General features: G+C 43.2%; 1 protein-coding gene across 1 annotated transcript in view; it reads left to right on the forward strand.

Moving 5' to 3' along the window:
* Positions 1–14,400: 14,400 nt before the first annotated feature.
* The window catches only part of SKAP2 (src kinase associated phosphoprotein 2), a 153,686-nt gene continuing 142,423 nt past the window's right edge, over positions 14,401–25,663 (forward strand). Inside the window, exon 1 of the mRNA XM_038392511.2 lies at positions 14,401–14,703. Within this exon, the coding sequence (XP_038248439.1) occupies positions 14,655–14,703 (49 nt within the window). The 5' untranslated portion in view covers positions 14,401–14,654. The remainder of the gene's footprint in view (positions 14,704–25,663) is intronic.

Genomic DNA, 25,663 nt, shown 5'->3' on the forward strand with positions numbered 1-25,663 from the left:
ATAAACACAATTTATAGATGTAGGAAATGGGTAGCTGTTCCTTGCAGGCTGCATGGTATGCAGTCTCTCCACAGATCATACGTTATTTAGACAACACGGCAATAGGCACTATTTAAAAACATTATATAGGCCAAGTAAAAATTAAAACACTGGCATAATGTCGCCACCCCCACAAGACCTATACTAGTTCCTAGACTGTATTCTTAGTAGGGCCGCTCTGATATAGATCATCGTACCAGCAGAACCACTAGTTCTCTCCAATAAATGTGTACTCATGCACAGATAACACCAGGTTTGTACCTTGGGGCTGAGATGTCCTCTTGATGGTGAAAGATGATTGTTCCCTTGCCCCTTTAACTTTGTTCCTAGATTAAGGAAACCCAGAACTGAGTGCCCAATTTGACACCATTTTTATTCCCCTCCTCAAAAGGCTACCCACCACCATTTAAAGCTAATCACTCACTTAGCTGAAAGATTTATTTGGATTGTGTTCCAGGTCCCTATATGCAAGCACATAGAGGAGTTCTCGGTCCCAAAGAACAAGTGGACTTAACTCTCCTATCAAATTCTGTTCCAGCACTATCACTGATTTGCTGTTTTACCATGAAGGTGCCATGTAAATCTCTCTGTGCTACAGTTCACCCTCCTGTGAAATGGTGATACTAATACATAGTTCCCAGTAGCGTGTGAGGCTTAATTACTTAATGCTTGTGAATACTCTGATATCCTTGGATCAAAGACATCATATATCATTGTGAAATATTATTACTGATCAGCAAACACACCTACCAAGTAGTCTGGGAAAGCATCAAGTAGTTCACTTGTATCCACACAGTACTCAAATATTTGTCTATTTTTATAGGCAGAGCAGAGCCCCATCAGAACAAGAATGTGACAATAAACTCATATGCTGTGATATTCATATTGTGCAAATAAACAATATTCTGACATGTTTTTAAGGCAATGGAATAATTGCAAAATGTAGGTATTTCCAAGATACCATGGCATAGTTTAAAACTGCTGGATTAGTTAGCCACACCTGACCAAACTACACTCTTAAAACTAATGTCAAGAAAAGAAACACATCAGCTGTAGAATTTCTAAACCTTAATAGATCAGGAAAAGTGATGACTTTTGGATGGAGCTGCCTGTGGCTATGGGAGAGGAAAGAAGCCCCAAGAGGGACTGACTTTTGGTAATCTCATATCCATAAGATGTTCAAACTGTTTGGATCAATATCCTATGGTAAATTGGCAGTCTTTCAGGGTAGGGAGCTCTGTTTTTCTGTTGCTCATAGCTGCCATGAATTTACTGGAAGCACTGTATCATACTCAATTAGTGGTGCCTTGGTTATTTTTTATATTGTTTTTATTCTTTTATAGTATTTCCTAGTTTTAAAGTACCTACTAGTCTTTCAAATATTTCATTACTATCTGGCACAATGATTTTTCTGTAAGGTATTTTAAATCCAAAGTGAATATCTCTTCAAATATATTTTGACTTAATGCCATATCAGACAAATGTATGGATAATAAACTTTCTTTATATAACTCAGTTAATCAGTTAATGGATTTGCCATTAGCTAGTACATGGAGTTGGCACTGCACCTAAACTCCCCAAAGATAATTAAATGATATCTATTATAATAATTGCACAATTCTTCAAATCAAATTAAAATTTACATTATTTCTACCAGCAGGAAACAGGAAAGTGTTAAATGTTTTAAATTAGTGTCAGCTCTCAGTGGAAAACATCTTTGCTTATAGTGTGTTTGTTCACCACATGGTGTAATGCTTCACAAGATGCTAGATCAGCAAAACTGAGAAATTTGAAATATAGCGTAGATTCATCTGCCTCCAAGTTCAACTATGCCATGTGTAAAAATCCTGAATAGCATCAGTTAGTGTAACAGATATTTAGAATTGGGTTTTAAAAATACTTAACCTGCTATTAAAAACTCTAATTATGACCATCAGGCTAAACCCCATGCTACTACTTGTCACTCAACATATATCATTTTAATGGAAAAATATGGTATTTCTGATTGTTATTTAATGTACAATACAAGAAAGTTATGGGGCTGCACCTACTCCTACAGAGGTCAATGACAGTTTTGCCATTCCCTTCCATTAGAGCAGGATCTGGTTTTATGGTACTGGAGTTTCATTTGCATTAATTAATTAATATAATTAGTACCAGGGTTGGCCAGAAAATGAGAACTACATTGTCAAAACATTCTGAGGTTTTGGAATTTGTTTTTGTTCCAATGCAGAACAAAACCAAGATCTTTATCTTGCTTTTTCATTAAAAGAACAACTGACCCCAGAATAACTAATAATATGGTGGAAAGGGCACTCACCTGTGGGACATAGGAGAAACAGATTCAAATTCCTGAGCTGAATCAGGCAGAGCAAGGACTTAAAGTTGGGTCTCCATGTCCCAAGCGAGTGCCCTAACGACTGGACTATTAGCTATTATGGGATAAGGTGGTGGTTGTGGCATCTGTCTGTCTGTCTGTCTGTCTCCAGAAAATCCATCCTAGACCAATACGTTTCAATAAATTGGCATTTTCTGACAAAAGTTTTCATCAAGAAGTTCCTGAGTAGCTCCACTTAATAGGTATTGAAAAACTTGAAGAAAAAAAGAATCAGCCCTCTGGCTCATGAGTTTGGCATTACGTATAATACTTTCATTAGCAATAATTGCAATGATAAATTTTTGAGGAGAAATGTATGAAATGGATAAGTATGTTAGGCAAAATAGAGCTTTCAGATACTTGGTTATGAAGTCTCAACATTGCATTTCAGGCCCTCCAAGTCATATAGCCTTTTGGTGTTGAAAGCTTACTGGTGAGGAGGAAAATAGTATTTTCTACCTAAGGTTTATATGTTGCAGATGAGTTTTATGCAGAAGAAGCTATAGGAGTCACAAATGACTACCTTATTAGCAATCTCCCCAGGAAGGCCAAAGACTGATGGGTAAGGAACCTGAGCTGTCTTCTTAATCCTATCGGTGGTTTCTCCAGGTAATGGTCCACTGTCATAAAAATAAAGGGAAGGGTAACCACCTTTCTGTATACAGTGCTATAAAATCCCTCCTGGTCAGAGGCAAAACCCTTTCACCTGTAAAGGGTTAAGAAGCTAAGATAACCTCGCTGGCACCTGACCAAAATGACCAATGAGGAGTCAAGATACTTTCAAATTGGGAGAGGGAGGGGAAAACAAAGGGTCTGTCTGTCTGTTTGATGCTTTTGCCAGGAACAGATCAGGAATGAAGTCTCAGAAACTCTGTTACATTATTAAGTAATCTAGCTAGAATTGCGTTAGATTTCCTTTTGTTTAATGGCTGGTAAAATATTTTGGGGGAAGACGTCTCCAAGTGGGCTCTCTCCCTGTTCTTTGTTTAATATGCTTGGTGGTGGCAGCATGGGGTTCAAGGACAAGGCAAAGTTTGTACCTTGGGGAAGTTTTTAACCTAAACTAGTAAGAATAAGCTTAGGGGGTCTTTCATGCAGGTCCCCACAACCCTAGAGTTCAGTGTGGGGAAGGAAGCTTGACATTCACCATTAGGGCAATGTGGGGAAACCTGTACAGATGATGCTTGAACGGAACCGGATTTGTGACTAGATAGAAGAAATCAGGGTGTCAGGCATTATATTTTGTTGGCATCAAATTCACATTTAAAAATACAGAAGCCACAGAATAATATGATAATAGATAATAGTGATAATAGAGTCTATCCTGGCAATCTAGCAGTGGTGTATTGTTTTGGCCTATAGGGATACAAGTTGGTACTAAAATTCACAAAGTGAGGCTTAAGAACTCAAAAGAGTCAGGACATGCTCGACCCCACAGCAGAAGGAGCACCAGATTTCTCTTGTCTGCAACCCTTATTGGCTGGTGCTCAGAATAACACAGATAGGCTCTGATGTGAAATATATGCAGCCCTCTTCAGGAACAAGGGTTTTTGTGATGAAGGGTCCAAAGGCAGTGGTGTCTGATGGAGTAAATAGATGATTGCTTTGGATACCCCTTACTACCTCTAGTCACACCCTACACATTATTGTAATAATGTTCATATAAAGTATGCCTTGTAAGGTATCATTTGAAAACTGATAATTTGCTGGTGTTTATTGTCCTGATAAAATATGTGTGGCAACATTGTATGTAAAGTTATAAGATTGCACTGTATGGTGTTATTAATACATGTTCCAAACTGAGGTTGGCAAACAGGTCTATCTCAAACAAAAGAATGTGTGCTCTGCTTAATTTGCATTTAAGCAGTAAACAGAGTCATCAAGCAGGAAGGGAAAAAAAAGAAGCTCTAACAGATGAGAAAAAAGCAGCAGGGAACCATCCTTCCCTATAAACTTTGTGTCTCCTGTTACCCTGCTGAAAATATGTTTCAAGAGGGACTGAAACTACTAAAAAAATAGGAACAAATACCCCAAGGCACCGCCTCTCTCTCTCCCCGCCCATCGCATTCACTGCACCTGAAGCAACAAAGGACACATTTGTTGGATTCTGGGAGAAGGGGTCCTGACCTAGGAAGTTTAATCAATAAGATGAATGAAAGCATGTAGTGAGAAAACTTTGCTTTGCATTTAACATAGTTTAAGTTAGGCATCAATTGTGTTTTATCTTTATTCTTCTTCTAACCACTTCTGACTTTTATGCCTCATTATTTGCACTCAATTAAAATCTCTCTCTTTATGGTTAATAAACTTGTTTGATTGTTTTATCTAATCCATATTATGTTTAAATTGAAGTGTTTGGGAAACTCTATTTGGGGTGGCAAGTTGTGTGAATATTATTTCTATTAAAGAAATAGCATACTTTATATAAACTTGTATTGCCCATGTGAGGGCTGGACAGTACAGGACAAACATGTCTGGGGGGAAATCTAAGACAGGGAGTGTGTTGGGGTCACCCTGCAGTATAACCCAGGCTGGTGAGAGCCAGAGTGTAACCTAAGGGTATGTCTACACTGGCAAGTTTCTGCACAAGTAATAACACTTTTATTAAAGCTCTGGAATTAAACAGCTGTTGTGTGTCCATACTGTGAGCCTTGGGATGGTGGAGTGCATCTACATTAACAGCCCTTGCAATGGCAAAGAGAGCAGTGCATTGTGGTAGCTATCCCACTGTGCAACTTGTCACAGGGTGCTTTGGGAAGGGTTTGCAATGCCTCATGGGGCAAGCACAGCATTACATGATGCAGGTCCCAATTCCATTGTTCCATGGGCATCATACTACATTGCCAGCTGCTTTTCAGCTGGGGGGGGGGAGCAGAGTGTGTGATGGGGAGTGTGTGTGTGTATGGAGAGGGGGGAGAGAGAAAGTGTATTTTGGGGAAGAGAGAGTGTGTCAGCATGCTGTATTGTAAGTTCAGACAGTGGCAGGAAGCAACCAGTCAAGGGGAGGGGGAAACCCCGACATCAGCCCTTGCCTCCCTCCCCAGCTCTGTGCATAGCAATCTCTCTCTCTCTCTCTGACACACCCCCACACACCCCTGCCTCTGTGTTCAACAGCACGAGCATTCCACATTAATGGTTTGCTTTGTGTCCCGGAGCAGATCAGCACAGCATGCAAGGGCTGTCAGAAATGGAGCTTTGAAAGGGGAGGAACACATATTTCCAGGGCAGCCAAGTTCAGAACAATGAGCAGAGTGGCCACTTGAGGGATTATGGGACTCTTCCATAGGCCAATTGATTGCTTTCTGCTCTGTAATGTGTTTATGCTGCCAATACAGCATTGGACCCTCTGCGCTGTAAGGCTTACGACTCTCATTGAGGTGGTTTTTTTGCAACGCTGCAACTGAGGAGTTTCTGCACACTAAGTGGCTTGGCAATGTGTACACCACGGGAGTTACACTGCAGAAAGCTGCTTTACTGCGCAGTAACTTGCCAGTGTAGACAAGCCCTAAGTGTGACTACTAGACTGCAGTTACACACAAACATTCAGGGTGGAGTTTGCGTGCTGGAAGGGTGTTTGTGAGTGGCTCAGGTGGGAACTCCTTCAGCAAGGCATCATAAGACACCCAAGATTGCAGGGCAAAGGTGGCAGAGCTACTCATTAGCCTAGATTGTACCCAGCTATGTCACACCATGCAAAAGGAAGCCACCAAGAAAGATAATAAAACTGGTGAAGAAGGATGATCCTTAGGTTTTGGGCACTAGTCCAGGACATGGAAGACCTAGGTTCAATTTTCTGCTCCTCTACACACTTCCTATGTGACCTTGGTAAATCACTTAGACTCTCTGGGCACCAGTTCTCAATATGTAAAATGGAGATAATAGCATTTCCTATTTTACAGGGGTGTTCTGAGGATAAATACATTCAAGATTGTGAGATGCTCACATGCTACCATGCTGGGGGCCATATACATGGAATGTATATGTATATAATAGCATATATAAGAGAAACTAGAAAATCTGTCTGTCATGGTTTATTTAAGCATTTTCATTTTCCTTTAAAAGACAGATAAAAGTTACTCTGTATTCAGAGCTTTTAATTAAATTGAAAAGATACAAAAAGGTGACATGACGTTGGTTTTGGCAACTGTTTGCTCTCTCTTTAGTATATTGCCATGACTAAGTTTGAATACTTTTAGCACCCTTGAGTGCACTAAAGTTTATGGACATTACACTAGAAATACTTGCTGAGAAAAGCTATTTTATTAATTGAGTAGACTCACTATAAACCACGTGACATCCCAGAAGACACTTTATAAATAAACTGTATTTGCATCAAGAATTTTCCAAGGTTCCCTATTTTACATAGTAATAATTCACAGCTTAAACTGAACCCTCTGAAATGAAGTTTAACCATATAACATTTTAATAAAATAGAAATGAATACAATTGCTTCTGGAGATAATCAACGCATGGTATTTTATATATCCATGGTATTTTATATATCCATGTACCACTTAAAAGAAGGTAACTGATGATGTTTCTGTTGTAAAGAAAAAAGGACTGCACTGAAAGAAACTAACGTATACATCTGTCTCACTTTGATCAGAATCCTGTTTAGGTGGGTTTGAAGCAGACTTTCATTTATATGTTTCCCAATAACAATGTTGAACTCAGACAGCAAAAGTAGCTGCTTCATTTGAATATTATGATGCTTTCCTGATTTGTTGCTGCTTACAGCAATCACATTAGTGCAGCAAATAAAAAAAATCAGAAAATGCAGAAATGAAAAACGCAAGTATTGAGCACACATAGATGAAAAATCATCAGGAATGAGAAGGGAAGCTTAGTGCTTATTTGCCCTTGAATTTGGCACTGTCCACTTTAAACCAAACCAAAGTGACCCACTCTTTCCCCCTGAAAACAGAAAGATATAGCATTACACATGAAATATTTTGTAATTCTGGAAAACCCTTTCCCTTCCCTCCCCCCAGCATATACATAGCTACTGCTTCTTGTGCAATTTGGGGGTGAGGCTTGGGCAACTTTAAAAGGGGATTGCCCTTCTGTACTGTGTAAAACAGAAGAGATTAGCAAAAAAGAATACATAATTAAGAGCGTGACAATACCCTTTTGGTTACGAGGTTTGTTACAAGTGTAATTACTTTATTTCCAAAATACATTTTAAAACAAAATTAAAATGTTCTGGTGCATCACATGTGAGAAAGATATAAAAATTACAATAACACTTTAAAATGGTATTAAAGGTGACCTACATTTTCTGCATGCTTCATTTTACCTTTTGAAGTACAGGAATGTTAAGGATAGTCTTCCTTGTTTTTTCTGGAGAATCTGCTGATGTGCTGTGGGTTCACAAACCACAAGGATGTTGAAAATCTCCTTACTCCACAATATTCATTAGATATTTTATATAGGGGCTAAAAGAAAAGTTACACGAGCCACTGAATTTCTGATTTGGGGGTCAAGGCAGGAATCAAACAGAACCTTCTTCCACCTATTCTCCTACTTATATATATATTTTTTTTCAACCCAACTTTATATTTTATGATAGAAGGGCATAAGTACAGTTTTCCTTTCATTGGTGGGTCACTTTGAAAGGGGCAAAGAGCAAAGGCCTAGATAAAAGCAGGAGCAACTGGATTCATGGGCTGAAGCTTGCACTTTTTAATCACACAATTAACCCCATACTTCAGTGGAATTAATTGGAAGAGTAAGATGAGCATGATAAGGGCCTATGTGATTTCTGGTAAGTTTATCTTTGGCTTGATTGTGTAGTACTTAATAAGACAAAATGCCCATGGACATCTATAAGTGTTTTATCTGTGCTGAAACTAACTACTGGGACTTCATCCTTCTCCTTGCATCAACCAAGCTGGAAAACTCTTTCAAGGCAGCATCGCAATGGAACTCTCATACAAGCATTCTTGTGTGAAGTTTATTTAAAAAGGGGCCATACTTGAGCTTGGTGTTGACATATAGGGTACTTAATCCCTGCTGACATAGTGGGAAATGATTTTTTGAATCATGCATAAATATACTACCTGCTCAAACAAATGGATGTACAAGTAAAAATAAAAATCAAAGGGACATATGTTCCCATATGATACCCCTTTCCTTGTAGACTGCACCTTGAGAAAGCTTGAGTGTTCCAATAATTCCAAGAGCTATGCTAGTAGGAGTTTTAACTCCTGGTAGGGTCACCTACGCCAGACAAGTCAAACGGTAGGGATCAGATGAAAAGCAGTCCATTGGTCCCCCAGGTTGGGGTTTGAGTGATAGGCCAACAGTCTAGCCTCATAAACAACTTTAGTTACAGAAACACAACAAGCTAGCCATTCCAGCAAGCAGCATGATCAACAGGGGATGGAAGAGCTTTGCACATGCGCTAAGTGATGTCGGATGGTGCAGGAAGTATTCAGATTCAAATATGTTATCCAATGTTCACTGAACAACATTCACAGTTATTGAACACAAGCACACTATGTTATATCTTTGATCATATAAATACCAATCCTTTTCCAGAAATGTTTTGGCATAAGTAAGTAATGATGAAATATGGACTTATTTGGAAAGGTTAAAACAATAGTGAATATAGAACCAGTCCAAATGCCTCAGTCATTTATCAAAATGTAGCCTGTAGTAAGTGACCTAAGATATAGGTCTTGCCCTTTTTGTAACCTGGACCTCCCTGGAGTCCCCATCCCTTTTAGCAATATGGGAAGGGCAGAGTGGTCATAACAGTTGGAAATAATTTCCCTGATAAGTTTATTAAGGTTTACCATGACTCAGTTTCCACACAACCATTCTCTTATTAGTTGAAAGGCCACCTGGTGTTGGTTACATTCAAGCTACAAAAACAAGCATATATACATCTATACTCTATACCCTAACAAACATATAGTCATAAGCACTGGTCAAAATACATACCAGAAAATGCGCTCCCATCATGGCATGACTCCAAAGGGATAGAGAAAAGCTTGAAGGAAAAAAACCTTGTAAAATTTTGCCTTTTTATAAACTGTAGCAAACATGTGATGTCATTGCTGGTTATTAGACCTTAGATAAAGTCAGCTGAAGCAATTTAGGGCTACAGTCTGCCGTCTTCAAGCTTTTCCCCCCGATTACTGGACTAAATATTTCAAACCACTTATTAATGTTTTCTTTATTTCTATTATTTAGCCCAAATCTTAAATAACACTGGTAATTCCAGAATCACTGCAAGTTTACCACAAACAACTTTTCTTTCTTATGATTTCATTCTTTTTAATCACATGCTTTGGACCTATCACTGATGCTAAAAATCCAAACTCAATTTAAAACCATAGTTCACTCAGCCCTAATGTGGGCTAATAGTCCTACAATAACCCTCTGACTCCTGTTAGGTTTCAGAGTAGCAGCCGTGTTAGTCTGTATTTGCAAACAGAAAAGGAGTACTTGTGGCACCTTAGCGACTAACAAATTTATTTGAGCATAGCAGATGCATGCATTATTATTAATTAGTACAAGCATGACACCTAGGAGTCCTAGTCAAGGACCCCATTGTGCTAGGCCCTGTTCAAACATAGAAGATAACCCCAAGTGGGCTTCCCTTTAGCAAAGTGCCCAACTTTTCAGCTTTTATGCAGTCTCATCAAGTACTTTTCCATTCCATTAGCATCCTCTTTGCCACCAAAGCACCCATTGAATAGTGTGTCCAAATGGCTTGGGATGCAATGGACTGGATTCCGTTCGCAAGGCCATGCTGTTTCCTTGTCAGGTTCAGGCACTATCAATACAAATATCAATATGGCTATGCCAATGCAACCCAGCTGCACAAACTCATCTTGCAAAACTTCAGGAATGTTTTTCCTCTGTAGCATGGCCATCAGGGGACAACGAAATACAAAGTCATCCTGTATGGATTGTTCTCAACTATACTGGAAAAATATTAGGCAGAAGATGACATCTAGAGTTTCAACCAGTTGTAGTATGAGGTAACAACTCTTCTGCATACTTTTACATGGCTATTCTCAACCATCTGCAGTGATATCATGAATTTGTCAACTGATTGCAACGCTGGAGTGGAACTGATGTGCCTCACTGGCAGTGGCAGATTCTAACAGGGCATTATTTCTATCAGAGGCATTGGGTGCAATCAATGTATCCTCAAGTATATGAGGATTGTTAGCTTTTGCAATATGCAGTGATCCCACGTCTAATGTATGGGGGCTTTTCAGGTTACAGTATTGTCATTTATTAAAACAATTTTCTGAATTTGTAAACCCATGAGCTTTCATGGGTCTCTTCTGCAAAGATGGATGTGGTTTGGTCTCTAAATGGCTCAGTGGTCCTTCCTTTCAGTGGCTGTACACATTCCCCAGAATCATTTGCCAACTTCTATGGGAGCTCTTTTAAAGTATCAAGGTAGCTGACAAGCTGTTTTAGTTTGAATCCACCAGAGGAGAAAGCCAGGCTGCAAGCACCGAATGCACAGAGGGAAAAAATACAGTGGTCACAACCACCCTGCTGCCAGCATCTATGAAACTGTGTTGGGACCATGTACTATAATCCAATTAACTTTCGCTTAAGGAGTAAGCTGGAAAGCAAAAGGCAGCTACAGGCAGGGCTTATCTCCTGCACTATTGAAAAACAAAGATTTAGGTGCCTGACTGCAGAAAAATGGCAAATTCCATGGAAAAAATGTTGACTGCCATGGCACATTGGAAAATAGCAAATTCCAGGGTTGCAGAATCCACAGGGCCTTGACTGAGATGAAAGGGGATATTCACACTTCCTAGACTGATTATTTCAGGCTGACTGCAGCCTTAGGCAAGCATTACGGTATTAGTTTACATTGATTTCACATTTTTGAGCATCTCTCTGCAATTATAAGGATTCAAAACCTTTTTGTTTTGTTTTTTAAACCAAAAAGGCAAGAGGGAGGGTGGTTACTCCAATTAAACTTGTTTGTGATCCCCACGAGGTCACAACCTATATGTCAAGAACCCCTTATTAGCCAAAGTCCAGCTTCCATGATGCACAAAGCGGTGGAATCCTCAGAAAATGGGTTGAAGTGGCTCTGAACCCAGATATGTTTTACTGAAGGCCTGGATCTGTTTTGCATCATGCTTCCTATCAAGGGAATATTTAAAAATTAGTAAACTAAGGATAATTCAGGAAATCAGCAAGACACAAATGAGCCTGCATCACAATTCTTGCCAAAAATAATTATTAAAAAATAAGCCACTTCTGTCATAGACTGATCATAGGTGCAGTGTCAACCAGCAAAGACATATTGCAAGAAGAAAGTCTGTTCAAAGACAAGAATATCTAGAATTCAGGGGTGAGACGCAAAAGACAGAAAATAATAAAAGGTAATTAATTTCTGTCTACTTTATTCCCTGAAATTTAGGCAAAACTCATGTAATGGCAAAACATATGGAATAAATTACCAGGAAAAGTGAACTCAAAACAAACTACATTGGAGTTCAAATGCCATGCTTAGCTTCTTTCTGGAAAAGAAAGGAACAGAGCGGTAAAGTCAACAAAAGAAAGTGGGATTAAGATTAATTCAAGAAGGGCAAACACATTAGACTGGATTCCCCTTTCCTGTTCTTTATATCCTTATGTCAACTTCCCAAATCTGCACATCTGAAATGTGTCCACTAACATAATCACAAATAGTTATTCTCACCACTGTAAAAAAATGAACAAAACACAAATATTCCTATGGCAGAAGAGTAATAGGTATTTATTTATTATTAATGCTCTAATAAATTTGTTAGTCTCTAAGGTGCCACAAGTACTGCTTTTCTTTTTGCGAATACAGACTAACACGGCTGCTACTCTGAAACCAGGTATTTATTAACTATCAACACAAATATATAAAGGTAAGATCCATATATACACATTATTTTTTTAAAAAATTAGAAGATTAAAGTCACTGTGCAACATTAGACAGGCCAATTACTTAACTGGTTGTGCTTCAATCAAGCTGGCTATAAAACCAGTTAATAAAGCTGTACAGCTCTGAAAACCAGATGTAATTGAAATGAGCTGTCTTGTGTAATTAAAGTGGGGGGGAACCACTGAAACAATACTGAGTCCAATCCCCCAAGTGCAGAGAAATACATTCTTGGCAATCAGGCTTTGATCTTGCAAGGTCTCATACACACACATGCTTGGCTTTAAGTAAATGTATAGTCCCATTGAAATGGTAGTGGTGATGGGAGGATCTTGCTCCTGCAAGATGTCTAGCCCAATTTTGAAAACACAATTTGTTGATAGCAGCATCTGAACCTGGGGCTGAAAGAAAGAGGGGAAGAGGGAACCTCTAGGACAGTGGTTCTCAACTAGGGGTGTACACATACCCCTGGGGGTACACAGAGGTCTTCCAGGGGGTGTATCAATTCATCTAGATATTTGCGTATTTTTACAAAAGGCTACATAAAAAAGCACTAGCAAAGTCAGTACAAACTAAAATTTCATACAGAAAATGACTTATTTCACAGACTGTTCTATGTTAGGGATGTAAATATAGTTTTAAAAGTTTACCGTTTAAAATTATATAGTTTAAAATTATATAGTTTAAATGGTTAACCGATCAAAGGGAGCAGGGCTGGGGTTGGTTTCAGCTGGCCGGCCGGCGTGACTGGGGCTATTCTGTCTAGCTGGCGTGGCTGATCCACCCGGCCGACGCAGGGCTGCTGAGGTCGGTGGGGCGCACGCCGGTGTGGGGCTGGTGGGGTCAGCGGCAGGGTCATTCCTATGGGGGTGCGGGGCCCAGGACAAATCAGCCCCTGCCGGCTTGGAGGCCCCCTCTGCATCAGTGGCCGGGCAGAGCCCCAGTCACATGGGGCCGCCAGCTGGGACCCCAGTTGCGCTTTCCCATAGTTCCTGTACCTATGAATTCCAGGACCAACCACACAGCCAATTGCACCGGCCTGCGGGAGCCCCCAAAGCGCAGGACCTGGAGCAGTTGCCCTGATTCGCCCTACCCAAGGGATGGCTCTCATTTGGTGGGGCAGCTGGCCAGCATGGGGCTGCTGGGATTGTGGCGGGCGGTCACCCTGGGGGTTAACAGTTAAGGCAGGTTAACTGGTAAGACTAATGCTTACTGGTTAACTGGGTAACATTTTAAATCCCTATTCTATGTACTATATACTGAAATGTAAGTAGAATATTTAATATTCCAATTGATTTATTTTGTAATTATATGGTAAAATCACAAAGTAAGATATTTTTCAGTAATAGCGTGCTGTGACACTTGTATTTTTATGTCTGATTTTGTAAACAAGTAGTTTTAACTGAGGTGGGGGTATGCAAGACAAATCAGACTCCTGAAAGGGGTACAGTAGTCTGGAAAGGTTGAGAGCCATCTGTCTAGGATTGTGCCTAAGGTCAGAATGGTTGTTCTCTTCCTCCTGCTCAGCAGAGATGCCTGTGCATCCCCCAATCCAGCCCGGAGAGTGAAGAAATGGAGATTACAATTTGGGTCAGTCTCCGTCCCTCCCCGCTTGCACCCTGCTCATCCTTCCCTCCCCACCCCCCGCCTCCTCTCCTGCACTGCACCCTTCTCCTGCCTCCCCCCTTGCACCTGTTCCTCCCTCCCTGCCCACCCCCGCCTCCCTATTTCCTCTGCCCGCTCATTCTCCCCCCTCCCCCCCACGTTTCTATCCTTCTCGACCCGGCCCCTGCCCTGGGGGGCGGCTAAGCGAGCGGTCAGGCTCTGCCTGGCGGGATGCGCGTTACAGCCGAGGCGGAGCACAGAGAGGCAAGGCGCGGTCCCGAGTAACGCTTTGGGCGGGGGAGGGAGCGGAAACAATGAACCAATCAGCGATGGAAGCCCCGTCCCAGCGGGCGGCGGGCTAATGAAGCAGCTTGGGCGCCATCTTTGACTCGGGTAGCGGGACGGCTCCTCCGCTCAGGCCTCTTTGAACATTATGCCCACATTAGAAATGGAGGCAGTTGTGGTCACGTGATAGGGACCATGCCGGCTCCGCTTGGGGCCGGGCTAGGTGGGAGCCTAGCGGCGGGTGTAACACCACAACCCTGAGCCCCACCGAGGCGGAGGCGCATGCGCGGCCGAACTGAAGCGGAGAGAGGAGAGGAGCGAGTAGCCCCGCCCCCTCTTGCTCCTGAGGTTTCAATGACTTTCCCCTGCTGAGCCTGGGGGCGGGGTTGTCACTTCCTCCCTCCTGGGTCCGAGGCCAGCAGCTGCTCCCTGCCCTCCTCACTCAGCATGCGCAGCCCACCCGACCTCCCCGAGGACATCGTCAGCCTCCTGGCTGGTAACCCGGGAGGGGGCTCCCAGGAGGTTGGGGGGGGTGGGTGGGGGGCAGAGGAGCAGGCCTGGGGGGCTGGCGTGGGAGGGAGGTGAGGTGGGGGCAGAAGGGGTGGGAAGGAAGGGTGGCAGCTGCACCTCAGGGAGTGGTGGGTTATTTTGCATTTATTAGATGGATTGATTCGCTTCTGTATTAGCTTGTCATCACACGCTTCCAGCGTGGGGCTTGCAGCAGGGGGGAGTGTTGCTGATTGGAAGGGGAGAGTAAAGGACTGGGAGGAGAGTAGTGGTGTAGGTGGCAGGGTGGTAAGAATCTGTGATGCCAAAAAAATGTTTTTTTTTTTAATTTGTAAATGAAAAAAAAAATCTTTATTTTAGGGGCTTGTGGTATTTCTGAAAGTAGTTTCTCATTTAATGGTGAAAAGGCCACTCCTAATTTGTGCAGTTTTATAATCTTTTCCTTCCCAATTATTTTTTCTGTATTTAAAGTTCCCCCGCAGGCTCTGTTTACTTTGATTATGCTCTTTAAAAAATAAATAAATAAAATGTCTATCTGCCTTCTGTTTCAGTACATCTGAAATGAGGAAGGACAGGTCTGCTTCTTACTTCCTCAGTCTCTCACACACAGTATATACTCTATCTACTTATTCCTGATTTTCCATTTTTACATATTGTTTGCTTAGATTATATTCACAAATAATATTCAAACAGGTACATGCATGTGTCTCTGCACACTTTCCTGCAATTGCTCAATAATTTGCTTTCACTTATTTTGGAGAGAGAAACTAGGGATGAGATGTTCTTCAGTCTTCATGCCAGTTTTGATGCCTGGCCCCTTTGCTGAAACTGACAAGGGTACTAACAGTGTTGTAGCCATGTTGGTCCCAGGACCTGAAGAGATCTGTGAAAACTCAAAAGCTTGTCTTTGGGCAGGTCTACAGTACCATTTAATTTATGTCCCTCGGGGGGTTAACCCCCCCCCCCCGAGCCACACAAGTTTTGCACTGTCCACAGCGGTGCTATGACAGCAGGAGATGTTGTTCCACTGATATAGCTTATGATTCTCGCCGAGGTGGAGTAATTTTGCCAATGGGAGAGCACTCTCACCATGGCATAGCGCATCTTCACCAGACATGCTATAGCAGTGCAACTGTGTTGATGTAGTGCTGTAAGTTAGACTTGCCCTTTGTCGCCAACAGAAGTCGGTCCAATAAAAGATGTTACCTCACCCTCCTTTTCTCTCTAAAGATACTAACAGTGATGTAAAAACCTGCCCACCAATTGCGGGCTTATATTGGAATGAATGGATAGTGAAACAGCCATCATGTGACCAAAATTTGGTCACGACTGACCCCGGCTGGATCCTAACCAGTGAGTTGAAAGCTACCTCATCTAAATCTTTGAGGAACATAGTTGGTCTGGAGCAGGGGTGAGTAACCTATGGCCCGCAGGCCAGATCTGGCCCGCTGCTTCATTTCATCTGGCCCGTGGCAAGTCTCCCCACCGTGGGCTGGAAGCCCCAAGCTTTGGCGCCCCCCGGGGCCAGAGCTGTGAGCACTGTTTCACCCCACTGTGGGGGGAAGCTAGGATTGCCAGGCTGTTAAAAGTCCAGTTGGCTCTGTGCAGCTTCCAGAAGCTACCAGCATGTCCCTGTGGCCCCTAGGAGCAGGGGCGATCAGGGAAGCTCAGCGCGTTGCCCCAAACCCTATTGCCAGCTCTGAAGTTCCTATTGGCCAGGAACCCCCTGGCCTCTCTGCCTAGGGGCCAGACATGGCGGCTGCTTCTGGGAGCAGTGTGGAGCCTTGGCAGACAGGGAGCCCCAAGCCTCTGCACCTCCCTCCGTGTGGCCTACAACTGTTTTTAATGTGGGTCAGTGGCCCTGATAGAAAAAAGGTTCCCCACCCCTGGTCTAGAGATCCTTTTGGCAGTTTAAGCATGTCCCAAAAACCAATTAAACAGAAAAGTGTATTAGTTCATAGGAAAACAATATAGTCCTAGATCATCTGGCTTAATTCAAATGTTACTGTGTTGGTGCATCACATATTTATAGAATATCAGGGTTGGAAGGGACCTCAGGAGGTCATCTAGTCCAACCCCCTGTTCAAAGCAGGACCAATCCCCAACTAAATCATCCCAGCCAGGGCTTTGTCAAGCCTGACCTTAAAACTTCTAAGGAAGGAGATTCCACCACCTCCCTAGGTAACGCATTGCAGTGTTTCACCACTCTCCTAGTGAAAAAGTTTTTCCTAATGTCCAACCTAAAACTCCCCCGCTGCAACTTGAGACCATTACTCCTTGTTCTGTCATCTGCTACCACTGAGAACAGTCTAGATCCATCCTCTTTGGAACCCCCTTTCAGGTAGTTGAAAGCAGCTATCAAATCCCCCCTCATTCTTCTCTTCTGCAGACTAAACAATCCCAGTTACCTCAGCCTCTCCTCATAAATCATGTGTTCCCCTAATAATTTTTGTTGCCCTCTGCTGGACTCTTTCCAATTTTTCCCACATCCTTCTTGTAGTGTGCGGCCCAAACCTGGACACAGTACTCCTGATGAGGCCTCACCAATGTAAAATAGAGGGGAACGATCATGTCCCTCGATCTGCTGGCAATGCCCCTATTTATACATCCCAAAATGCCATTGGTCTTCTTGGCAACAAGGGCACACTGTTGACTCATATCCAGCTTCTCGTCCACTGTAACTCCTAGGTCCTTTTCTGCAGAACTGCTGCCGAGCCATTCGGTCCCTAGTCTGTAGCGGTGCATGGGATTCTTCCGTCCTAAGTGCAGGACTCTGCACTTGTCCTTGTTGAACCTCATCAGATTTCTTTTGGCCCAATCCCCTAATTTGTCTAGGGCCCTCTGTATCCTATCCCTCCCCTCCAGCGTATCTACCTCTCCTCCCAGTTTAGTGTCATCTGCAAACTTGCTGAGGGTGCAATCCACACCATCCTCCAGATCATTTATGAAGATATTGAACAAAACCGGCCTGAGGATCGACCCTTGGGGCCCTCCGCTTGATACCGGCTGCCAACTAGACATGGAGCCATTGATCACTACCCATTGAGCCCGACAATCCAGCCAACTTTCTATCCACCTTATAGTCCGTTCATCCAGCCCATACTACTTTAACTTGCTGGCAAGAATACTGTGGGAGACAGTGTCAAAAGCTTTGCTAAAGTCAAGGAACACCACGTCCACTTCTTTCCCCTCATCCACAGAGCCAGTTATCTCGTCATAGAAGGCAATTAGATTAGCCAGGCATGACTTGCCCTTGGTGAATCCATGCTGACTGTTCCTGATCACTTTCCTCTCCTCTAAGTGCTTCAGAATTGATTCCTTGAGGACCTGCTCCATGATTTTTCCAGGGACTGAGATGAGGCTGACTGGCCTGTAGTTCTCAGGATCCTCCTCCTTCCCTTTAAAGATGGGCACTACATTAGCCTTTTTCCAGGTGTGCGGGACTTCCCCTGATCACCATGAGTTTTCAAAGATAATGGCAAATGGCTCTGCAATCACATCCGCCAACTCCTTTAGCGCTCTCGGATGCAGCGCATCCGGCCCCATGGACTTGTGCTCTTTTTCAGCTTTTCTAAATAGTCCCGAACCACTTCTTTCTCCACAGAGGGCTGGTCACCTCCTCCCCATGCTGTGCTGCCCAGTGCAGTAGTCTGGGAGCTGACCTTGTTCGTGATAAGAGAGGCAAAACAAAGCATTGAGTACATTAGCTTTTTCCACATCCTCTGTCACTATGTCACCTCGGCCCCTCATTCAGTAAGGGGCCCACGCTTTCCTTGACTTTGTTCTTGTTGCTAACATACCTGAAGAAACCCTTCTTGTTACTCTTAACATCTCTTGCTAGCTGCAACTCCAGGTGTGATTTGGCCTTCCTGATTTCACTCCTGCATGCCCGAGCAATATTTTTATACTCTTCCCTGGTCATTCGTCCAGTCTTCCACTTCTTGTAAGCTTCTTTTTTTGTGTTTAGGATCAGCAGGGATTTCACTGTTAAGCCAAGCTGATCGCCTGCCATATTTGCTATTCTTTCTACACATAGGGATGGTTTGTCCCTGTAACCTCCATAAGGATTCTTTAAAATACAGCCAACTCTCCTGGACTCCTTTCCCCCTCATGTTATTCTCCTAGGGAATCCTGCCTATCAGTTCCCTGAGGGAGTCAAAGTCAATTTCAATAAAATGAGAGAGATTATGGTGTGGCTATGTAGTTGTTTATATGGACATGATGAAGGAATACTTTCTCACCACAAAAGATGACCAGCAATAGTATACATAAAAAAGGTTTTAGAATGGTTTGAGGCATACTTTGTTGTGCATAAGATTTACACTAATCTTACCCCCAGCACTAAATCGCTTATTGTTACTGATTTGGGGGTAAGTTATACATCTCAAAACTCAGGATTTTTTAATTCGCTTTGGAAAAAACTACTTCAGTATGAGTGGTTAAAGCACTGAAAAACTTTGTTTCTATTCCTGGTTTTGCCACAGACTTCCACATGACCGTGGCAAAGATACTTAGACCACATTCTTCACATTCTAGTGCTTTAAATCCACACTTGGGCACCAGAAGAAATGGCCTAAATTTCACAGGGACAGAGTACTTATATCTCCTACAAAACTTAGTTTTAGTTCAGTACCACTTAAAATCAGGCTACTTATTTAGGCGCTTAATTTTAAGGAAGCAGGTTTGCAAAGTGGACTCAGAAAGGTTAAGGCTATGTGGTGTCTGAGTGTAATTAACCTTTGTAAAAAAATATTGGCCTAGAACCCCTTCTGCTCTGCAGTAAAATCCTCTGGAGAAAGGAAATCTCTATGAAATTATCTTGTAATATCAGAGGCAGGTTTGTAAACCCTCCCCATGCCCACGGAATAGGCTGCAGGCTCCAAACCTGGAAAATTTCCAGGGATCCACAAGGTTCTAAGGTTCTGCAGGAGGGGACCCAGGGGCATCCTCATGGAATTTTTGCCTCTGGACAACCCTGCAGCATCCACCCTCATGAAGTGCTGCTGGGAACTCCTCTTGGACATGGCTGCCCATGAGATCTCTAAGGGGATCTATGCAGATGAGACAATACGGTCTGAGTTTGTATTATTTCTTCTAATAATGTGCATCCTCTTCCCCCCCGCCCATCCTATTTAGTCTCCACTCTCTCCCCCAGCGCAGACTTCTTGAAGAGACCTCTATAAGGCTCAATGAGGCAGCGCTGCAGAGGCAGCTGAGGCCTCACCAGTACAGGCTGGGGGACAGCTGTACATGGAGGGTCTCATTGATTATAGTCACTGAAATGCAAAGTTGATAAATACCTAGTTAGTCTGTAAAATACCCTTGGGTTACAGTTCTTTTTCGATTTTTAAAAATGTTAGTCTCTAAGGTGCCACAAGTACTCCTTTTCTTTTTGCAGATACAGACTAACACAGCTGCTACTCTGAAACCAGTTTGTCTATGGTGAAATGAAGCTATACTCTTTACAAGTTCTATCTTCAGTAAACAAGTTTAATGACTAAGTGATGTACTAAATTTTAAACTATTTTAAGAAAAGTTTAAAAACGCACAAGAATAATATCTAGATCTTTAAGTTACAGTGGAAGACACATTTACAGTTTAATACACCAACCCCAGTTCACACTCTGGTTTATCAGAGTACTTGAGGGAAGCATATTTAACACTTGTTCATCTCCTAGCTGTTTTTGAGCATAATAAAACTTGTATAGAGTTGAGAGAGTATTCAGTAGGTTAGGTTTCAGAGTAGCAGCCGTGTTAGTCTGTATTCGCAAAAAGAAAAGGAGGACTTGTGGCATCTTAGAGACTAACAAATTTATTTGAGCATAAGCTTTCGTGAGCTACAGCTCACTTCATTGGATGCATTATTCAGTAGGTTAGACAGGATACTTAAGAATTCTGAGGGACAGGGGGTGAGTAATAACAGATTGTCTCATTAACCATTACTGACATGTCTGTCTGTTGAATTGTGGTGAGGAGAAAAAGCCTTGAGGGCATCTGTTGCTATTCAGTTGAAAACTTCACGCCTGTGAGCTTTTTCTAGAAAAAATAGGATAGCTTATTTAAACAACCCAAGTGTCACAGGGCAAGCACACCCATCCCCTTTTGGGACAGGGTGAGAGTTATTTCCCCACAGCTGAATCTTGGCAATCATCCTGTGTCTTGGTACAGTGTGGCCTAGGGGTAAGTCAATATGACTGCCCTCTCAGGGCTGTGTGGCCTAGTGGCCAGTCAGGGGAGTTGGCCACAACCTGGGGGTGGGTGGCAGCCAGGTAGGGGGACCCAGGCCCTCCCTCCTCCACCAGATCCAAGCTCAGAGTCCTGGTAGTGGCAAGTGTGCTCACCAGTGGGTCAGCAGGGAAACCCATCCAAAACACACTGACACCACCCACACAATGACTAGTGCACTGTGCTACTTCCTACCCTGTCCCTGGTGCAGTGGTCCTGGCATCTCCAAGTTCTTTGGGCTCCTCAGCCTGTGTGACTCCCAGCAGCTCCCATTACTCCTTGGGCATCTGTAGGAGCTTGGGCATTCACCTGGGTCTCAGCACCCCTGGCTTCTACTACCTAGGGCCTCAGCATTTCCCAGTCTGGAGCATACAACATATATCCTCCCCTTCTCAACAGTCTACCTTGACTGAGCTGGGCTGATCTCTTTTATACCTGGTCTCCAGCTGGAACATGACCCACAGGGCCAAGGGGGCGTGGAGTTAACCCTGGCAGTATCAGTGCCCCGCCATACCAACAAATACTTCATACAGGTCATATACAAAAAAGCTGTGTTAAAAGTTATTTAAGTTGCAAAGTTGACAGTTAAGCACTTTGAAAATTAGGAAATACCAGAGCTGAGGTTGCACAAGCAATCTCTATTCACCCCCCCATACACACCCAGTGTGTGCTTTATAGTACTGTCTTTAAATATATGATCACACTTTTTTTTTGCACAGGACACTAGCCTCATTCTCTACACTGCCTAGGTGGTACTTGAGACAAGAGGCAGCAGTTCAGTATTTTTACCTTCATTAAATTAGTAATGCCTTCCTTATTTACTGCACATCATCCAAAGTCTGCAATGCATTATTCATTTTGTCTTGGCCTTTTCTATCGTGTTTATTAATGTAGTGTTTAAGTGGCTCACAATACTGATGAATTCATCTCTATATCATCCCCATTTTACACACGGGGAAACTGAGAAAGAAACATGTCTGAGGCCACACACTGAATCAGTGGAGAACCAGGGTTAGAATGCAAAACCCTCTGTCTCCAAACCATGTACTTGTTTCTCCAGACCATGCTGCCTTACAGTCACAGAGGTGCTTCCATTGACTTCAGTTGCAGTTGTGACTGCTCAGCACTTCTGTATATCAGACCCCAGGGGAGAGAAACACAATCAGGGACTGACTACCTATGAACAGTTCAAGCTATATAAATTGCAAAACAGCACATAGAGTTCCAATTGCAAAAACAGCATAGAACTGAGTTCTCCTGACTGGCATTCATTTGCTTTAACCACGGGGCCATTCTTTTCCACCCCAATTGTCTCTAGCCTCATTTTCTACACACTTCTTCCAGCTTCTGCAACAAAGGAGGAGGATCCTACAAACTTTCTCATTCACTTCATAACCCAGATTGGTGCACTGTACAGTGTATATTTATTCTGTATACTGAATAAGTGAGGGGTCCCTTGGAAAAATAGTACATGATTATGTAATTAAAGATTGTGATAATGCATACACACAAGAGGAATGAATTAAGTTGCATGGTCAGTTTTATTTCCTAACTTTTGAATGCTTGACTTTGCAACCTAAATAACATTCTTATCTCTTTTTTCAATGCAAAAAGATTTTAAAAAATTATCTTGTGAGCAACTGTACAACCTGTGCCATCGTGTATCATTGGTAGGGTTTAACACTGAACCTTCAGCATTACAGAGCAGCGTGAGCTACAGGAATGACTATACATTGGTTGGAAGCAGGAGAAAAATGTTTCCCTAAAATAGGAGGAAGGGCCACTGTGGTACTGTGCTTGTTGCAAGGGGTGGCCGGGGAAAGCCCAGTCCAGACGTCTTTCTCTTTTCTTTACTCTGCATGGGGGTGGTGGTGATGAGCTCTTTACCATGGGGGCATAGATGGGTGGGGCCATGATCTGTGTCCATAAGGGGAGGCAGGGCCCAGTATAGTGTTCTCTCTCCTCTTCCCTCTCTTGGGGAAGTTGTCTGCTCCTGGGGTTCCCAGTATAGTATCAGCTGGTGCTGCTGCTTCTGTGACAATGTGGGCCTGGCCTTAGACTGGAATATTCATGTTAAACTGTTATTTTGCTATGTTGCCAAAATCGTGTTCGCTATGCAAACAGCAGAAGGGACATAGCAGTTTTTAAAATTTTATTTTTTCAGCCAAATTTTAACAGAATTCCCTAGGACAAAGAAAAGGCATTTCTGTAGCACCAGGACTTTTTCTTCCTTATGAATGTCAAAAGACATCTGCAAACGTTGGAGGTGTTAAACCATCCCTAAAAAAATCAAATGTTTCCTAATGAAAACTATTAGGCAACTGAAATATATAACTTGCTACCATATTCCTTATAATTAAGGGTCATGGTCCTCCTTGGAAGCATGGTGGAACTTTATAATACATTTTGCATAAAGCATGACATTTACTTCATTGTTGACCCCATATTAGTGGAAAGAGATTTTGTTTTCTCATAACTCTTTGATTCACATTCCATAAACTTTGGCCTCTGCTTAATCCAGAAGTTATATTGGAGGTGTCTGCTTCCCAATAATTGTACATTTTCTGCTACTACCTATTCCACAAATTATGGTGTACAGAACGCCTACTTCCATGCTTTTGATTGCAAATAGTTTCTGAATTTCATTGAGTTTTTTACATGTTTTGGGTAATGGGGATTTCAGTCTGGGAAGAAAAGAATTCTGTTTCAGTTTTGAAGAGATCTTGTTGCTCCTGTGCAAGGCATAAGTGATCTGTGTCTCATACTCATGATGTCCAGGGTTACAGTAAGAGTACTGCCAGCTTTTCATGTGCTGTAAGTACCTATGAAATGGTACCTTCTCTATTCTAATATTAAAAAAGTTAAAGGAGTTTTTGTAATATAATGTGTTAAGTATGACTCTGGCAGACCAAGTGCCAGCTCAGGCCAAGACCCCTAGGCCTCAACAGAATATTGACAGAGACATAGCTGGAAACCAGTCTGGCTCATTTGTGTGTTAGCATTGTTAAATAGATGTTAAGTTTCTAAGAATTTGTTTAGCGTTTAGACTTTATGAAGTGCTTGTAGAATGCTGCATGTAGTAATCTCACTTATACCATCTGTACCCCATGGTATAAAGTTATATTGAGTGTTTGCATTGTAAACCTCTGTAATTGTATGGCTCCTAGCTGCAGGGGTGGCCAGGGAGACTGTGTGCTGCCCCTCCCCTGCCCCGAGCGCCAGCTCCACAGCTCCCATTGGTCGGGAACATGGCCAATAGGAGTTGCGGGGGCAGTGCCTGTGGCCGGGGGCAGCACACAGAGCCACTTGACTGCCCCGTGCCTAGGAGCCAGAGGGACATGTCGCTGTTTCCAGGAGCTGCCTGAGATGAGTGCCAACTGGAGCCCGCACCCCAAATCCCCTCCCACTCCCCTGTCCCAGCCCTGAGCCTCCTCCTGCACACAAACTCCCTCCCAGAGTCTGCACCCTCTCCTGCATTCCGAACCCCTGCCCCAACCCTGAGCCCCCCTCCTGCACCCTAACCCCCTCATCTCTGGCCCCACCCCAGAGCTTGCACTCCCAGCCCAGAGTATGTACCCCCTCCCGCACCCTTGCCCCAGCCCGGAGTGTCCTCCTGCACCCGGAACCCCTTATTTCTGGCCCCACTCCCGAGCCCGCACTCCCAGCCCAGAACCCATACCCCCCTCCCACACTCCTGTCACAGCCTGGAGCCCCCTGCCAAACTCTGAACTCCTCGACCCCAGCTCAGAGCCCCCCATGTACCCCTCGTTCCTGGCCCCACCCCAGAGTCTGCACCCCTGCCCCAGCCCAGTGAAACTGAGAGAGTTAGCGAGCCTGGGGGAGAGCGAGTGACTGGGGGGAGATGGAGTGAATAGGGGGTGGGGCCTCTGGAAGCGGTGGGGCAGTGGCATGGCCGCTGGGAAGCGGGTGGGGCAAGGTTATTTGGCTTTCTGCAAATAGAAAATTGGCAACCCTAGTGGCAAGATAGACGGGAGTACCCAAGGGGACTATCTCTGACTCCATGTTAAGACTTGTGGCACCTTAGAGACTAACAAATTTATTAGAGCATAAGCTTTCGTGAGCTACAGCTCACTTCATCGGATGCGAAGTGAGCTGTAGCTTACGAAAGCTTATGCTCTAATAAATTTGTTAGTCTCTAAGGTGCCACAAGTACTCCTTTTCTTTTTGCGAATACAGACTAACACGGCTGCTACTCTGAAACATGTTAAGACTGTTACAGTGCTTGAGAAGTTCACACTTGATACGTGGATGGTGAAATCTAAGTATAGAATTCACAACCAGTTTGGGGTTTGTGGCCTGCTTCTTAAGAGTCTGCCCTGAGGTTGGTATCACTTTCCTGTGCCTCTCCAGACAGCTTAGACACCAGTATAGTCTTGGCAGGATTCACATGCCACAGGTCAGCTGGGTTTATAGCTCGTACCCCAGTGCTATTAGAAGTTTTAACTTGATATTGAGAGTTTTTAAAGGCTAAAGAATAGACTCAATGAGTGAATCACAGTCATATGATGGTCTTGACAGAAAAGACCTTGAAAAGTTATTCAAGGAGAGAGGAATATCCCTGTAATGGGATGTACCTACCCCGCACTGGTTCAGCAGGGGTTAATTACACTCTGTGGGTTGAGGAGGCCAGGCCCCCTTGTCCCTGCTCGGCATACTCCGGCTGGAACCAGGATAAAAAAGGAAGCTGCTCAGCCCATTCTGAG

The sequence above is a fragment of the Dermochelys coriacea genome, chromosome 2 (genome assembly GCF_009764565.3).
Source record: "Dermochelys coriacea isolate rDerCor1 chromosome 2, rDerCor1.pri.v4, whole genome shotgun sequence".
NCBI classification, from domain to species: domain Eukaryota; kingdom Metazoa; phylum Chordata; order Testudines; family Dermochelyidae; genus Dermochelys; species Dermochelys coriacea.